Consider the following 18,976-nt stretch of genomic DNA (forward strand, 5'->3'; position numbering starts at 1 on the left):
AGGGTACCTTCGGATAGCTTATGACAACACTTATCTAGGCCATGTGGTAGACTACACGCATTTCTTCAGCAAGACTTAGACATGGGAATCCTATGTGGCACAGTTTGAGCCTTACTGGCTTCAGAAACATGGCTTGGAAGGATAGAGGAATATCATACATGTTAAGATTAATGTAAAATACCCTACTTTACATTTCTAATGCTTATTTAAGTTGTTTTACATTAATTGAATGTTTTGATTGCTTTCTATTACTAAATTATGTGTAGAGTAGGGTATTTTAGTACGTTGTCGCCTACCAACATAGGGTCCGAAGTGAAACTCCTATTTGGACTTTTTTTTTGCAAAATCTAATAGTGTCATTGTCTTTAAATCACCTAAAATAGGTTGAGTACCAAGTTTCAGGCCCAAACTAAGTCTAAAACCCACTGAAACCAGCCTTCGAGTACCAAGTTTGCTAGTGTACATTGAATACTATTGTACGCTAGCCCTATTATAAACACTTACAACGACATATAATTTAGCTGTTGGAAATGTAAATATGCAATTAAAAGAATCAAAACATACATTAGCTTAGGGAAATACAAGTATATAACAATCACCACTCAATACCACATGGAGTTTCTCGGAAGGTCTACTCCATGAGCTATGTATAACTGAAGATTTTGTTGACGCTCTTCCGAATGCAGCACATATGTACCCATGACATATTTTGTGCCCCGTTGTTCTGATAATCCATGACAGCCCACGTATAAGCCTCATCATCAACATTCCGAAGGTATCCCAACTTAGGGAATGGCTCACTGAGATTGGAACTGGGTGGAGCTAGCACAAATGGTTGGTTCGGACACAAGAAGATGTTGTCAATGAAGGATGACCCAACACCTAACCCACCCACCCCTATACTCAGTGTTGGGGAATGAAGTAGAAGGTCCACCATAGCCACCATACCCTCCAAAAGCCGAACCAGTGCTCTCGAAGGATGGTCCACCAACATATTCACCATACCCAGTATGTTATGTTGAACCGATGCTCTTGAAGCCACTATCACCGGATGTGTTGAACTAGGGCTCTCTCCAATTAAGGATGGTGCACGCCAATGCCCAAATCCTCCACTCTCTCCATCTCAAGTGTGAAACTTGTGAGCTTGGCAAGCATCATTGTATTGTTTTTTAATCTTGTAATGAGTCTTGGAGTCTGTCTTTATTTGATTTAGTTCATTCTGATATGTGGGTCCCATATAGGGTCAAGAGTCGATCCGGTTTTAATTATTTTGTGTCCTTTATTAACGATTACTCTCACATGACATGGTTGTATCTTTTGAAAGATCATTCTGAATTTGTATCTACTTTCAAATATAATGAAATTAAAGTTCAGTTTGCTTTTTATTTGAAAATTTTGCATACTGACAATGCCCTTGAAATCACTCAACGTGAGATTTCATCATTTTGGTCTGACAATGGCATCATTCACCAGATCAGCTACTTAACAAAATGGGGTGGCTAAACATAAGAATCATCATTTGCTAGATATTGCTAGCTCTTTAATGTTCCATATGAATGTTCCTAAAATTTATTGGGGAGATGCTGTGTTAATAGCCTGTTTTTTGATTAATTGGATGACGCCTTTTGTCCTACATAATTGTACTCCCTTTTCCATGGTTTTTCCTAACAGTCCCTTGTTTAGTTTACCTCATATTTTTGGTTCTCAATGTGATGTAGATTAATCACCTACAGGCCTTTTTTTATTGGAAATAAGCTTTGGTTTGGATTATATACATGTTGGGCCTTTGATCCTGTGGGTTTCCAATGTAATAGGTCACTTTTATAGACTTAAAGTATGGGTAATAGGGTTGCATACGGGATTAGCTGTTTTGATTCATTCCTTAGTTTTATTTTTATGTAATTAGTTGTCATGTGATCACTTAAGTGATCATGTGACTTGGTTAAGTGGTCATGTGACAATTTAATTGTTTTGTAAGTTAGGCTGAATTAGGACTCTGTAAGTCCAGCCATGTGAAGGAATCGGCGTTTGATCCGATTGACACTTTGCGGTGTGAAGCACGGGTAGTTCTTTTGAAGCTCTCATTCACGTTCTAGTTCAAGTTTTGATTTTTATTCAAGATCTACAATCAAACAAGCTGCTGCCAAGGAAATTCTGCAAATATACTAAGTTTGAATCATTCCCCAACCCCTAACACTAGCATCCCCACCATGTCTGAACATCATTCCCATAACCCAAATTCTTCCCAGACCAAACCAGCCATCAAAATACCCCCCATATTTGGATCAGATTTTCCTCTCACCCTAAGGAGAACTCGATCCAAACCCCTACCCTAGTTTCCAATCCAAAACCCTAGATTCCAGTCATTCCACCATTATTCCTTTTTCAAAAACCCAAAACCCTAACCCTAAATTGCTGCAATTCCATTCCAGCTCACTTCCAACCATTAAAACTTAACAAGACCTTAACTGATAAACTCCTCTACATCAACTTGACCTAACCCTACCATAAAACCCTAGCACTTATTTGGCCAAAAACACCTATTTTGACCTACTCGAACTACATGTTCAGTTCAGATCCTGATTATTGGCTTCTAGTTGGATCCCTTCCGATCTAGGACTAAATTACAATGCTTTATCCATAATCTTCGCCCTAGCCTCGATAAATTGTCCCCTAGGTCTACCACGTGTATTTTTTGGGGGTACTCCCATACGCAGAAGGACTATCGATGTTTTGACCCCATTTCTTGTCAGCAAATTGATAGTGCTGATGTCACGTTTTTTGAGAATACACCTTATTTTGGTGTCCCAGTTCCTGATTTGGGTAATGTTACTCATACTTCACCACCTCTTCCTCAACCCATTCCAATTGTAGTTTCTGATCCTACATCTCAAGCACCTACTGCCAAAACCCCGGGGGTACACTTGTAGGTTTACAGGCGTTGCCCGAAGCAACTTTCGTTTGCACCGGCCATCCCTCCGCCATCACCTTCTGTCTCTTTGCCTGTAAATCCTCCCTCTGCTATTGATCTCCCTATTGCTCTACGGAAAGGTACTCGTTCTTGTACTCAGACCTCCTTGGTTACTTATCAGATTGCAAATTATGTGTCCATTTCTCATTTTCCTACTTCTCTTTGTCAATTTCCTATGTCTATCACATCTCACTTTGTTCCTTCCCATATCAAAGTTGCTTTGACTCACCCTGGGTAGAAATATGCCATGGATGTGAAAATGGATGCTTTGCAATCTTGTAAGACATCGTCTTTGGTTGATCTACCTCCTAGTAAAACCTTGTAAAGTGTCGTTGGGTGTATACCATTAAGTAGATAACCCTGATGGTTCAATAGAGCGGTTGCAAACTCCTCTGGTTGCTAAGGGCTACACACAGACTTGTGGGGTTAACTACTTTGAGACTTTTTTGCTCGTTGCCCTGTTAAATTCTGTGCGGATCCTAATATCTTTTGTTGTTAATCTTGATTGGCCTATTTACTAGTTAGACATCAAGAATGCTTTTTTGTATGGTGACTTACAAGAGGAAGTCTATATAGAGCAACCTCCTGAGTATGTTTCTCAATGGGAGGACGCTACGAAAGTCTACAGGCTACACAAAGCCATTTATAGGCTCAAATAATTATCTTGAGCATGGTTTGATAAGTTTAGCAAAGTCGTTGTAGCATATGGGTTTTCTCAATGTTACTCAGATCTCTCTGTGTATGTTCGCTGACAGGACTCTAAAGTTATTGTACTGGTTGTCTATCTCGATGATATAATTGTTTTTGGTAATGATGCTTGGGATAAGACATATTTATAGCAGCATTTTCAGATGAAAGACTTGAGTGCTCTCTGCTACTTTCTTGGTATTGAGGTCAATTGTAGTAAAGTGATGCAGGAGCAATCTCTTGGATTGGTTCAAACCCGTTGGGGTTTAGACCTAGTTTGGTTATGAAAGTTGGTACACAACCTATTTTGGGCCATTTAAAGGCACTATCAGATTTTGAAAATCAAAGTCCAAATAGGAGTTTTACTTGGTGCGAAACCAAGACAGACACTTATGCCAAAAACCAAGACAGATACTTATTCATGCCTAATATCATTTAAGTAAAACTTAAAATATTATTCATAAATAAGCAAATACCCCCAATTTGAATCCAATAAAAATAGTTAAAAAAATGAAATTCCAAAAGGATAAAAAGTCAACCCCCCAGTTCAAGGAAAAAATTGGATTTTCGGTGGCAGGTGCAATTTTCAACTTTCTAATGCTGGGGTTTTTCTCAAATCTAAAAATTCTATACATCTTAATATGAAACATTGCTAAAAACCAGAAGTGCGGTAAAATATTCATTTATTTTGATACCCAAAAAAATATTTTCATTCACAACGATTATGACAGCATTCGCGCTCACCAAATTAAGTTTGGCCGGTACACAACTCCTTCAATATAAATCAAATTTAAGCAATCTTGGACTTGTTGGAAAGCTGTCTTTTTTTAAAGAAAGAAATTTACCTGACAGAACTTAAGCACTTGAAGCAAAATTAAGGAACACTCTTCAGTGATCAATCGCTCTAGGCTGTCCCTGTGACAACAAACATTATATTTCAGATTAAAACCAGTAAAAAATTTCCATCAAAACCAGAAGAAAAGATATTTGGAATCAATTCATCATTTACACACTTGTCATACACTCCAGAGCGGTGTAGAGTTGGCCGAGAATCAAAAATCAGTGCAAAGGACTTGAACACCGGTAGGCACCAACTATGCAGGGTGGCTCCTCCACTACTAGTGGAACTTCTACCTTCTGAGAATAGCTTGCCATCCGAACCCAATGTGTCAAAGCACGTCTCAAGTGCTTTTATCAGTATCCTAACAACACCTTCTTTCAACAACAATGACTGAAGTAGAAGAAGAAAGATGGTAAGAAAAAGAAAATAAAAGTTAATGGTTTAAATTGGAAGAAGTCACAGACATAAACAACCTTGGCTTGTGGATGCTCCAATAAGCTAGCAAGAAAATCAAGTAATCTGTAAACCTGGACAGAGAAGGAGCAACTTCAGGTAACCAGAAGTGAATAATGTTTAGTAGCAGCAAGTATTACCTTGAAAATGTCCATGTCAGAAAAAGGAGATGATTCAGAAATATGATCGTGTATCCATGAAATTATGGGTCTCAGCAGAATAGCAGCACTTTCAGCTCTTTGGCAAGCAATGCGGATTATTAAAACACGAAGCATGTCTTGTATGACCACCAATGTCTGATGAATGAGGTTAAATTAATGGAAATACATGAAAGCATGCAAAGAAATGAATAAGAAGTTAAATCCCCATAACCATGGAAATACATGAAGGCATGCAAAGAAATTAAAGGAAAAATGGAACACGTGTTGGAAAAAAGTTGCATACAGTAAAGGCAAAATGTAGAATAATCTGGGCAATTTTGTCAAGCAGTGGCATCAATCGGCTATGTAGGGTTTCCAGGTGCTCAGGCTGTAAGTACCAGCCAACTTGTCTTTCCTTTTCAGGTCCTAACAGTGTCCCAATAGCCAATGTTCGGACAGCACTCAATGAGGGAATTCCATTCTTCCAAAGCCAGATACCTTCTTCTGGAAATAGATCACTCTAGCAAATCACCAGCGGGGGGAGGGGGGAAGAAAAGAAAATGAGTCATGTAATGAAGTTTCACTTGTCCAGCTACACCAATTAAGTGTGACAAACATGCCTTCAATGATTCAGCTCAAATTTTACAGAAGAGACAAAAACACTGAAGGAATTGGACATATTAATCGTAATCCAATTTTTAGAATAGACACAGTAAGGCTTGTGTTGGTGTGGGAGGGGGGGGGGTTGAAAAAAAAATGAAACTCCAGTACCAGAAGGCATAGCAAGCTGCAGGCTTCCTTTGGACCCAAGGCTAGAGAGGAAGTCACTTGAACACTCTCAAGGAGGCAATGAAATAGGCCAGGAGTCCAACCAAATACCGGCCAGCAGGCAAGAGCTGACGCAATAAGATGACAGACAGCTCCCAAACCAAATGCAGAACCAGGATAAGGACATGATAAATCAGTTGCACATGCTGCTAACTTTGAACTGCAATCATAATGATCAAAGCAATTAAATATAAACGCAAAACTGCTTTAAGAGACATATGTGCAGATTTTAAATTACCTTACTTCTCGATGCAATTGCAAAAGTGCATTTAGTAGCTTTTTATTCCTATGCTGCTCCTTAGCCTCCTATATCACAAAAGCGAACTTCAGTCCATGAGAAAATGCATTAATATTTAGTTGGATAATAGAAACACTAAGTTTTTTCATCTACAGGCCAACATGAGGAAAAGAACAACTACATTGACAGAATAAGGATGGAAAGAATACTGATAGAGGGGGAGCCATAGATGGAAGAAGCCTTGTCCAAATTTTATGAGAGCATGTATCAGGGTGAGTCAACCATCAGTAACTAAAACCGATATGAAATCCTTGGATAAGAGGCAAGTAAGATGGCTGGAGAGAGTGTTTCAAGAAGAGATTTGAATAGGTGCAAAGGCTTCAAAGGATCAATAAGCACCAGATCCTAATGGTTTTAACTTTGCATGTTATAAGTTCTGCAGGGATTGTCATTAAAGAACATTTCATTATTGTATTCCAGGAATTTTAAAGAAGGGCTAGACGGGTCTGGATTCAAAAGAGAACTTTATCTCTTATACTCTGAGGGAGTAATGCTGAGAACATTTCAGATTTTGGGCCAATCAGTTTACTTCCAAGCCTTTACAAGTTGGTAGCGTAAGTATTGACCAACACATGGTACAAGGTTTCGTGAAATTTCACAAAACATTTCGGTTTTGCGGACTGTCGAAACAAGACCGCATACGATACCTAGGGATTACAAAGTTTCGACAAAACTTATGAACAGTTTCACCGATATTTCGGTCGGAACTATTCCAGGCCTTTAATATAAATACCATGTTTCACATGGTCAAAATTTTGACTCATTTTGTGCACTTCGCCTGGTTTTAACAGAGAACCTTGAAAACCCAGTTTTCTTGCTCTTTTGGCCAAATCAGGGTAGTACAACATTGGAACCAATGCTTGGACAGTAGAGGAACGTAGTGGAAGCAACAATTTGCTGCGTTGTTGGAAATTCATGCAAGATCCAAAGTTGAAGGTCTATTACTTTTCCCAAAAACTAATTTTTGCAAAAAAAAAAAAAGGATAAATACTTTGTGGTTGCCATTCAATTTTTTATATGTTACACACTGTAGCCTGGCATATGACTTCAGGGAGCCGGATTTCATTTTCTGTTTTTTAAAATTTCCTCGAAAAACATAATTTTCTAAATTGTGAAAAAAAAAAAAGGTCTAATACGTGTTTGGAGCTCAATTTTGTATATGTTGGACATTGTTGACCGATCTACAGCCTCCTGAAGTCAGGGTTTTTTTTTGTCCAAATATAATTATTTTAATTACTGGATTTTGAAAAATTACAGAAAAATAGGGGAAAATTCTTTAAAATTGATGAAAGTATTGTTGCTGTATTTACAACTGAAAATGATGATTAATGTCTCATTCCATTATTATTTTTGATAAATTATGGTATTATTATTTCTTAAAATTTTATAAATTTATTTTTAATTAAGAAAAAAAATATAAGAGTAGGGAAAAATAGGAAATAACTATATGATTGTTTTAAAAGCCTTAACTGATGTAGTATAGCTAATAATGAAAGGTTGGAGGCGCTAGAAGGTTGGCGGCGCTAGGGTTGGAGGCACAAGAACATTAGTGGCACTAGGGTTTTGGCATTCAATGACATTAGGGTTTGGATCCCAATGTTGATCTTAGCTCTGAAACCATGATGGAATTTGGAATAATGGCTTGTGACATTATGTCCACAGTCCACTTTATTTATAATAGACTAGAGAATATTCTAGAATAGGTACAAGTACAAGAATACCCCTAAGGGATAAAATAAGACAAAAATACCCTTGTACCTATATTACAACAAATACTATTCTCATAGAGATACCGATAAAAGGGAGTATCAATGTATTTGGTACCATTATCACTGCAAAGGATCTGAACATTGGCATCAAACTGGGACCAAATCATGGTGAGAAAGGAACGAAAAACAGGTAACCTCAGATTTATGCCAAAAAAGATAAACCCAGGTGAGGCGAGTGTAGTTATCAATAAACAAAACAAACAATTTGAAACCATCTCTAGTTACAATGTGAGAAGGTCCCCACACATCAAAGTGAATAATAGAAAAAGGAATATCACTTTTATTAAAACTTGGAGGATAAGAAACACGGGTATGTTTAGCCAACTCACAAGTATCACAATAAAACTTGTCCGGACTACAATCCTTTATTAAAGATAGAAACATCAAACCTAAGGTACGAAAGAAAGGATGAAACACGGGTCACAAGTCACAATGAAACTTGTCCAGACTACAGTCCTATATTAAAGACAGAAACATCAAACCCAAGGTACGAAAAGAAAGGATACCAAGATGTTGATGCCACCGGTGCACTTGCTAGAGAACACTGTCGGTTCGAAAAGTAAAAGCAAGAAGTCAGGGAGGCATAGTAGTCAGACCTGGATCTAGATAATACAGCCCGTCCTGAACCCTACCACATCCAATCGTTGCTCCCGTCACTAGATTTTGAAAAAGACTGTGTGTAGAATAAAATGAGAAACAACAGTTTAATTACACGGTGAGACGATAAATGGAAAGCAAGTTAGCACAAAGATTAGGAACATGGAGGACGGACAATTAGGAAATAGTAGAACATTTCACAGAAACTTTACGAGAAATTGATGATAAGGAGCAATCAGCTACTCGAATTGTCCTTACCCGAACAAAAGAGGTATGAACATAGTTGAAAACCTTGCTGAAATATCAGAAATTTCGGATATTTCGGTGGGTCCGAAACAAAATGGTAGGTCAAAATGAAAAAATGCAATATTTTGGAAATTTTTGGATATTTCGATCTAAAAATGCATCGTTTCATGGAAATTTCGGTTATTTTGGTCATTTCATTTTGGTATTTTGCTCATTTCGGCCAACTATGGCCAAGCAAAACTCATGGAAAAATACAATGTTTCAGTGAAATTTTGGTCTGGCCGAAAAAATGGCCGTCCGAGACGAGATTTAGTATTATGGGTATGAACAAAACAAGTCTAAGGAACAAGTCATATGATCTGAAGCTCCTGAGAGTCAATGAGTCAAGACGAACTAGATCCGGAACAGACATGAAAAATGCCTAACTAGGCAAGATGAGAAGTAGGGGTGGGGTTGGGTGCAAAAGAAATGGTCTCAATCTGAGATATCATGTGTTGAAGAGCTAGTAACTCATCTGAAGAGAAACCCGTCGTAGATGTAGAGGCAGGTGGAGCAGACCCAAATGGAGAGTTAATAATAGTCTTAGAAAGATGGGCCTCGTGGCGAGTAGATCCTTGTTTCCTACCACGACCCCCCTTAAGAAGACCATGAAGTTTCCAGCATGTCTCACGGGTGTGGCGGGGTTTGCCACAATAGTCACATTTGATAGGCTCTCGTATAACAGGTGCAGACATAGTACCAAAGGAGTCTGTGGTTGCAGATGTAGAAACCAGAGCCGAGCGAGCAGGAACAATAAACGGCATCATGACAGAACGGCGATGGTCTTCATGTTGAAGTAGATTGTATGCTTGAAGGAGTATAGGAAACTTTTTTTTTTGGGTGAATAAAAATTTCATTACTACAAAGCAGCCCTCAAATAGGAGGGAAGAAACAAGAAACAGAACCAGCAAAAGAGGCTCAAACAGCGGAGCCCCCTAGTATAAGGGTGATAGAAGAAAGGCCCCAGGATACAACAATGAGTCTGTTCCTTGGGGTGTCAATACAAGTAGAGGGAGCAACTAAACTAATCTTAGTTTTGATTTCGAAGGAGATGGAATCCCAAATCTGGTTGGTAGATCTAGATTTGGAGGTCCATTTCCGAAGATTTCGCTCCATCCAAATGTGGTTGATAACCGCCGAGAAAGCCATTCTCCCAATCATATCACAAAGAGTAGAGCCACCAAAAGTCATATCAACCCAAATCCATTCACGATCAGAAGGTAGGATCCTCCTGTTTCTCCGCCAGCATTTGGAAAGGATACCCTTCCAGATAGAGCGGGTGAAGGGGCAGCCAAAGAAGAGATGATTTGTATCTTCTATCCCATTCCACCAAAGGCCACAGTTGGGGGAGACCATGATGTGCCAGTGTCTGAGAAAAGCTTGCGTTGGGAGGTAGTTGGAGAAGACTCTCCAAACCGTGAAGCTGTGCCGAGGAATGTGGTGCTTGTACCAGACAAGTTTCCTCCAAGGAACAAGCGGGAGGCTGGTTCTAACAAGGTCCCAAGCTGATTTAGTGCTGAACTTTCCCGAAATGCTAGGCATCTAAGAGACACAGTCACCCCTATTGAAAGGTCTTCTAGAAACTGAAGGAAGAAGAGCCTAGATAGAAGTAAGGGTAGGGGTAGTGGAGTCAGGGGGATCCCAACCATCATCATTTAGAATATCAGCCACCAAGGCATTTCTAGGCAGCCCTGAGTCATAAATCATTCTAGGGGTAACCTGGTGAAGCAGAATGCCCATAGGGTGCCAGTGATCCAACCAGAGCAGGGTGGAGTTCCCATTACCAATGTGAGAGTGTATAGATCCAGGAATCAAAGCTCTATTCTCAAGAATCTTGTGCCAGGTCGAAGAAGCATCTGAAGGTATGTGGACAGACCAAATAGAGTCTGAGTGGAGAAGACCTGAATAAATCCAATCCACCCAAATACTTTTGGCCTTAGACACAATCTTCCAAAGAAGTTTGATAATGCCGGCAGAATTTACATCTTTGATCCTTCTAATTCCCAATCCTCCTTCCTCTAAAGGATGACAAACCAAGTTCCAACTGATAGGCCGGAGGAATCTCGTAGCATCAGTGCCTTTCCAAAGGAAAGAAGACATGAGGGACTCCAAAGTCTGAATGGTGGACTGGGGCAGGCCATAGATACCAGACCAGTAGATGTAGGAGGCTTGGAGAATAGACTTGACAAGCACTAAGCGGCCTGCATAGGAGAGAAGCTTGCCCTTCCAAAGTTGAAGTCGCTTCCTGATAAGATCCAGCATAGGAGTGCAATGATGAGCCGATAATCTTGCCGGGATCAAAGGAAGGCCCAAGTATTTCACTGGGAACTGACCAATACTGAAGCCACATATATCCTTCAAAGCAGCCTTGATATCATCCGGGACCCCAGCTAGGAAGAGAAGGGACATGAGGGGATTGATGTGAAGCCCTGATAAAGCTTGAAAGTGCTGCAAACAGTTCATGATGGACTCAAAAGAGGTGATGGAGGCCTTGAAGAAGATCATGAGATCATCAGCAAAAGCCAGATGGGAAAGCTTGAGGGCTTTGCATTTGGGAATGGGAGAAATGAGATTCTGATCAGTACATAGCTGAATTTCCCTGGATAGGAATTCCAGAGCTAAGGTGAAGAGGTAGGGACAAAGAGGACAGCCTTGTCGAACCCCTACAGTGGAGCCAAAATAGCCTATTGGGCTGCCATTAATAAGAACTGAGAACTTAGGAGTGGAGATGCAGCAATGGATCCAATGAATGAAAGCTGCTAGAAACCTCATTTTGTTCAAGACTTTTGCTATAAAATCCCATCTCAAAGAGTCGAAGGCTTTGTGTATGTCAATCTTCATAAGAGCAGTCGGAGAATGGTTTTTCCTATCAAATCCTCTGACAATCTCATTACATAGGAGAATATTGTCACAAATACTTCTACCCGGGATAAAGGCAGACTGATTCTCACTGACTAGAAGATCCACCACTTTCTTGAGCCTGGAAGCAAGGATCTTAACTATGAACTTGTAGATCAGGTTGCAGAGGACAATGGGCCTGAAATCAGTCATCACAGAGGCTCCTTCCTTCTTTGGAATGAGGCAAAGAAAAGTGTGATTCACCTCGGTGATCTGGCTGGGGTTGAAGAAAAAACTAGTGATTGCTTTGATAAGATCATCCTTGATGATATCCCAAGCTGCTAAGAAAAACCCCATGCTGAATCCATCTGGCCTTGGAGCTCGGTTCAGCTTGGTGGAGTGAATTGCAGCAATAATTTCCTCCTCATTTGGAATGGCACTAAAAGACTGAATGACATCATTTGGGATGAACTTTTTGAGCACATTATCAGGGATATGATCAGCCTCATCCAAAGGACCTGAGAAGAGATTCTTGAAGTAGTTCACAGCCATATCTTTGATGCCATTCACAGTAGTAACTGGAGAGCCATCAGGAGCAACAAGCTGAATTATGGAGTTGTGATTGGTTCTTGATTTCAAGGATCGATGAAAGTAAGTTGAATTGGAATCCCCAAGTTCAAGCCACTTGATCCTGGACTTTTGCTTCAGGAAACTTTCTTCTTGGTTGAGGAGCAGAGATAATTCAAGGGCAGCAGCTTTCTCATCAGTAGCCAATTGGGTATTGAGATTGTCCAGTTGGATTTGAAGCTGAATATTTGCAAGCTTATCCTGAGAGTCCTTTACATTTTGGGAGACATTGCCAAAGGTGCTGAAATTCCAGGTTTTGAGAGCAGTTTTCACATTCCTGAGCTTCCTAGCCAAGGCTAGAAGGGGGGAGGAGAAAGCTTGGACAGGCTTGTCCCAAGCATCCTTGACTGTGGTCAGAAAAGAGGGGTGGTTAGACCACGTGTCAAAGTATTTAAAAGGTTTGGGGCCAAAGGAGTTATAAGGCTGAATGGATAAAGCTATGGGGCTGTGATCAGATATACCAGGGGGGTCAAAATTGGCAGAGGAGGAAGGAAAGGAATTCAGCCAGGTTTCATTTACTAAAATCCGATCCAACTTGCAGGCTATTCTAGCAGGACCAGCCCTTTTATTGCTCCAGGAGAAAGGGGGACCCGTCCATCTGAGATCATCCAAACTCAAGTCATCTATGCAATCATTGAAAGCAGCCATTGAGTCAAGGTCCAAGTGGTCACCTCCCTGTTTTTCATAACCATATCTGATGACATTAAAGTCACCACCAATACACCAGGGGAGAGAGTCAATGTGGCCAGCAAGGTTACGAAGGTCTGACCAAAGATCTTGTCTCAGCACAGGACAGTTGAAAGCATAGGTAACAGTGAAGAAAAAGGAGAATTGGTTTAAGCTATCTAAGAAGCTTAGATGGATGAATTGGGCTGAAGAGAAGACCAGAGAAATTTTGATTTTAGAGGGATCCCAGAGTATCCAAATACGGCCATCAAGATGGTGGGAGTAGTTGGATAGAAAGGACCAGCCAGGGGCAATGGAATTTGAAATTCTAGCAGCATTTGGTTCTTTGACATGAGTCTCAAGTAAGCAGCAAAAAGTAGCATGGAGATGTCGAATATGGGAGCGAACAGCAGCGTGTTTACAAGGGGAATTGAGACCCCAAGTATTCCACAAGATGCCAAGATTCATTGAGGAGAATTTGAGGATTGCAACTCAGTCCCAGTGAGTCGGGACAAAACACTAGTACTGCGAGAAGTAGATGAGCTGCGATGCCTTCGGTTATAAGAGGAGGCAGGGGGTTTCGATTTTGCAGGGACCAAAGGAACAAGGGAGATACAGGGAATAGCGCCAAGAAGGGGTTCGGGTTGGGACGAAGGAGGAGAGAAGGAGTTAGCAATGGGAGCTGGATCAGGTAAACGGTTACCCGACCGGAAAGGTTAGGTGAAGAGTTGGGTGAGAGAGAGGGGTGGGGCCCAAAGAGGGACGATTTTTTTCGTTTTTTCTCTTTCTCTTTCTTGTCTTTCTTTTTGGATTTGCTTTTTTTAGTGGGGGGCATAATGGGTAATTCAGTGATGGTTGGAGGAGAAAGAGACAAAGGAGAGGTTGGGTCTATCAAAGGTGAAGAAAGAGGATTAACATTGGAAAGGGAAATATCGGGAAGCGAAGAGGAAAGCAGGAAAGAAGGGGGGCAAACCAGAGGGGAGGCGAGATCCTCCGCAGAAGACTCACAGGGAAGCTGACCAGGATCAAGTTGCAGGGCCTACAAAGCCGACAATGTAGAGTCTGTAGGAGGTTCTGCCACAGAGATAGCAGCACAGCCATCTCCAGCTAGCGAAGACATGCGAGAGCAACTTCGAGGGACAGCCAAGTCGCTGTTCTGCTCTGTGTAAGTGCCAGTATCCGTAGGGATGTCATCTCGCAGAGCTACAAAGCGGTTTTGCCCAATGGACAAAGGGGGTGAACCAAGAATGCTGCCCTGATTTACTGCCTGAACATTCCGGCGCCGGTGAGCTCTCGACCTAGTTCGACCCCTGGGATGACGAAGTTCCGAGCGTTGGGGGAACTCAGTACTTTGCTCCTGGCCAATCTCTGGTGGGTGCGAAGTGGCAGTTGGCTCACAGAGGGATGTAATGTAGTCCTAGATAGGTAGGAGGCCTACTATGAGCCAAACAACAGGATCAAATAACAAAAGGGGTTGCTGGTTCGAATGGACAGCACTAGGATTTAGGTCAATTCCTAGGGTTAGGGTTGGATATTGGGAAAGGGGTTTATAGGGTATTAATGGGCCGGTCTAGGGGGTCAATATGGTATAAAAATAATAGGATTTGGGAAGGTTTTAAAATTCTGCAGTTCTGGACAGAATTGTGTTACAGGTTTTGGATTTTACTGGAGTAAAGGAATGGAGGGGATAAAGTGGGAGTTTGGGGCTGAAACTTGGATCGAGTGTCAACAATGATGTAAGGGATGTATGCTGAAAGTTTGGTTTGAAACTGATGGACAGATTTGGAGTTATGGAGGTTTCCTAGTAGAAGTAGGAGAGAGGGGTAAAACTGTAATTTCAAACAATCGACTGGGTGGATGGTGCTGAAATTTGAATTGAGTCTCTCTTAGGGTTTGAGAAAGACTTGATCAAATTTTTAGCAGATTCTAATGGTTAGATTTGGCTGGGCAGAATTCTCACGAAAATCACCTTGTATGTGACCTTCTAGAAGGAAGAAGAATAGTTGCAGAATTTCTTACTTGTTACAGGTCTTCAATGGCAACAACTTTGAAGATGAACAATGGGGTCTCCCGATCTTCACAATGCAAGGAGTCGATTGGAGATCCACCAATCCCTTCAACCTTGATATTACTCACAAGGCACACTCACGATGGAGCAAAGGCAGCAACAAAGGCAGCAAGCATAAAGCTAATTTTTATTAATCAAATTCGTATTCAATGCTGGCCTCCCTTACAAACTTATATAGAAGACTCAAAAATAGACTTAGACACTAAAAAGGAATGGCCTAACCTTATCCCTAACCTATTAGGCAACTTAAACCGACTAGGAAACTCAAATAGACTCAAAATAGAGTCCTAATGACTTAAAACAACTTAAACTACTTAAAATAAAGAAGATTCCCTAGTAGCCAATAGGATATAAGAACCTCTTAGCCAATAGGATCACTTCACTTAAATTAGACCAATTGAACCAATTGGATGCAACCAATTTAAACCGGTTCAATTAAAAACACAAAATAAAAACTAAGTATTGGGCTAATCCCGTATACAACCTATATACCCCTATTTCAGGCCCACTAAAGTGGCCTAATACATAGAAAACCCTTGGGAACAAAGGCCCAACATATATATATCCCAACCCTACACTTATTCCCAAGGAAACAAGCCCTATTTGATGATGAATCTGCATCAGGATGATTCATGCCCAAATTTCTTGCAAAATAAACATTGTGGAGGCTTCCAATCGAAATGAACTTCCTGTTCGAATGTATGATCCTCCCCATCGTTCACAGTGATAAACGTTGGCAGTGGTTCATCAGCAGAAACTTCAACGCAAATGCGAGCGTATGCCAGTCGCAGCTTCCTCATAGTTCGCATATCAGAGAACAGAGGTTTCCCCAGCACCGAACCAACAGCACTAAGTCCTTCAGTGCACCAGAAGTGAAGAGGGAGCCTAGGGAGCGACACCCAAAGAGGGATGGAGGAGAGGTCAACACGGCGAAGCTGTAAGTGACGAAGCCACTGGCGTAGAAAGATTGGCTTCCTTCCTACTTGCCATGGCCCACCCTCAAGAACACGATTTTTGTCATTTTCATCAGAGAACTTGAAAATGAAAAATCCATTATCTAGCAGGTAGACATCAAGAGAGCCAAGGGTTTTCCATTGCCGGGAAATGGAGGATTTGACAATGTGAAAGGAGGGTCTGGATCCTAGAAAATGGCCCACTAAGCAGGATTCCTAGATTTTAGCTTCATCGTCTAAGACACCAGGGGAGCAAGCGGCACGTTTGGAAGATCCCACAACTAAAGGAGCTACAAAATGTAGAGGGAGACCTTCAGTCGAGGGGGAGGAGCTGTTAGGGGTAGAGAAGAGGGAGTTCCAACGGGGTGGTTCAGAAGGAAGGTCAGGGCAAGAGGGAGGGTCGGGGATTGGGGGGAGAGAAGGGGAAGACATTCTGTCCGCAAGCAGGTTACCGGAAAGTGCAGGTGGCTGGAAAGGAAAGGTGATCAGGTTGTCGGAGAAGGAAGGCCATCGAGAAAGGCCCACCAGGTTATTCCCCCGAGACCAAGATACTTGACAGGGAGGTCGAGTATAGGAAACTTATATCTACAAAGAATCTAAATATTGAATCTGATCATACTCCGGATTCAGGCCTGTAAGAAAGTCATAGATGCATTCCATTTCATGCTGATGTTGAAAAGTAATGGCATCAGTGGTGCAAGCCATGGGGACTGGATGATAGAAATCCAATTGTTGCTAGAGAGCATTTAAGGCGGCATAATAGGCTGTCTGGGACAATTCCTTTTGGGTTGTCTCATGAACCTGGCGGTGAAGCTCATAAATTTGGGCATAATTACTGGTCTATGCATATGTCTTTTATACTGCATCCCATAACTCCTCGCAGTATTCATAAGAAGAAACTAGCATTGATAACAGGTTCCATGGAATTGAGGAGAAATGACATAAGCATTGCATCATTGGCTAACCATGTATTCTTTGCAGTGCCCTCAGTTGCCATAGGTGTGTCATCTATCAGGTACCCCAAGAAATGATTCCCACGAATGGTCAAATAGACATGCCCTTGACCAGGCAAGGTAATTAGAACCATTCAATTTTGTTGGTCCCGGCTAGAGGGATGGTTTATGGACATGAGTCCCAACACGACTCACCTCACTACCCCCAAGCATAGTTGTCAAGGCGACGCCTTGGCATCCAGGCGCCTTTCTCTCACCTTGATTTTTGGTGTCGCCTAGGCGTCATGTCGCCTTGATTCTTAGTCCTTTCCATCGCCTTGGTTCGCCTAGGCACCTTAACAACTATGCCCCCAAGACCTCCCTAGGAGATGCTACTATTACTACTCTCTGGCATAGAGTCAGAATCTCAAGCAAAATAATAGGGTGTTGAAAGTTTATGTAAGAAAGTAAAGAACTTCAATGTGGTGGCTACCGTATCATAGAAGAAGGTGTGGTGCAAGGGCGTTGGAGAGCGGTATCCTTGCAGCACATTTCAGGGCCTAGGAGGCAAGATGAGTAGGCAGCAAGGCCTGGGAAGACCAGGCGGAAGAAGCCTAAGGGCTAGGCAGCCAGGCGGCAGCGATGGTCAGTGGGGATGTTAGTGGGTCACAAGTGGTGCGACATGCGTTGGCACATGTTCAATCGACCATGCTTAACTGGGGAGGCTGGAGTTTCGAGAAGTAGTGGTGGTGACCCTACTAACGGCGGAAGAAAAACAAAAATTTCTTTAGGTTTTTGGGCTCTGATACTAAATTGAGAATAGAAGATTTGGTGAATGATCTGGCTTGTCTAGAATGACAAAGGCCACCTTTATTTATAAATGGGAGAAGTGATTACAATTATGGAATGTTAGGTAAGGATGAGTCACAATCCTTATCCTAACATGTGTAACATGTGCACAATGTATCTAGACACATGCATTGTATCTAGACTCTTTAACACATACATTGTATGTAGACACTTTAACATAAACCTATCAAGAGAGACACTGAAAATCTGACAATATGTACCTGTAGTTTTTGCAGAAGTGTCATCAGCAGAACAAGAGAAGGAATGAGAAGATCAACAAGGGTTTGCTCACGATTCCGTTCCAAAAGTAGATCTGATGTAGAATTGCATTCTGCACCTTCATCCACAAGGTAATCTGTTCCACAAAACAAAGTTCAGTACACATGTTGATTGCATGATATAATATAAGTCAACACGTCTAGATACGACATGTAATGAATTAATAGCTTAATCAGAATTCACTTCCCAAAAGCTCTAAAAGAACTGAGTTACCAAAGAGAATAGAAAAACAAAGACAACCGTTCATAGGATGAGATTGGGAATGGCAAGTGGAATTGAGTTTTTTTTATACAGACTCTTGAGGACTGCTTCTGTTTGTACAACATTCTTTATATCCTGTACAGATGCTCTTTCTGACAAAGATCTGTACAATTTTAATATTAAAAGTAAAGCAGCCATTCAAATGGAGATTTTGCACAAAATCAAGAAAAAAGAAAAGGAATTGACTAGGGCATCGGAAGGGCAAACAATCTCCTCTTTTTATCATATTTGGTATTGTATCTATAGCAATCCGGAGCAGGCATTACATTCTCAACTACAACCGCCGTATTCACTCGTTCTTTGGGGTTCTAAATAATAGTCAAAGAAGTCAACAAAATAGCCCATTTCCCTTAAGGCATCTTCAATTCAACTCCTTAAGGTCGGCAAACCCAGGGAGCATGGACATCATCAATAACTGTAATGGGATTGTGAGGCCATAACTTGTTCAAGGAATCTCATGCATAAAACTCCTCAACCATACGCCAGAAGTGTGTGAAGATTAACTTGACAGCTCCAAGGGATAATCAAATCCTAGGAAAGGTGGTGTAGCGATGACAATAGGATAATTTTTTACATGATATAAAGTTCTCTTGGTGTAACCAAGCCATTTGCAAGGGTAAAAGAAAGTGGTGTC

The 18,976-nt window shown here is 41.2% G+C and overlaps 1 protein-coding gene across 1 annotated transcript in view; it reads right to left on the reverse strand.

Annotated features, from left to right (window-relative positions):
- Window positions 1–18,976, reverse strand: part of LOC122661521 (protein virilizer homolog) — a 68,097-nt gene that overhangs the window by 11,947 nt on the left and 37,174 nt on the right. Inside the window, exons 15-22 of the mRNA XM_043856940.1 lie at window positions 18,024–18,157; window positions 6,159–6,226; window positions 5,864–6,080; window positions 5,397–5,612; window positions 5,093–5,248; window positions 4,973–5,026; window positions 4,672–4,889; window positions 4,504–4,573 (exon numbers count right to left, since the gene is read on the reverse strand). Coding sequence (XP_043712875.1) covers window positions 4,504–4,573; window positions 4,672–4,889; window positions 4,973–5,026; window positions 5,093–5,248; window positions 5,397–5,612; window positions 5,864–6,080; window positions 6,159–6,226; window positions 18,024–18,157 — 1,133 coding nt within the window. The remainder of the gene's footprint in view (window positions 1–4,503; window positions 4,574–4,671; window positions 4,890–4,972; window positions 5,027–5,092; window positions 5,249–5,396; window positions 5,613–5,863; window positions 6,081–6,158; window positions 6,227–18,023; window positions 18,158–18,976) is intronic.

This window comes from Telopea speciosissima, chromosome 1 (genome assembly GCF_018873765.1).
Source record: "Telopea speciosissima isolate NSW1024214 ecotype Mountain lineage chromosome 1, Tspe_v1, whole genome shotgun sequence".
In the NCBI taxonomy this organism is placed as follows: Eukaryota; Viridiplantae; Streptophyta; class Magnoliopsida; order Proteales; family Proteaceae; genus Telopea; species Telopea speciosissima.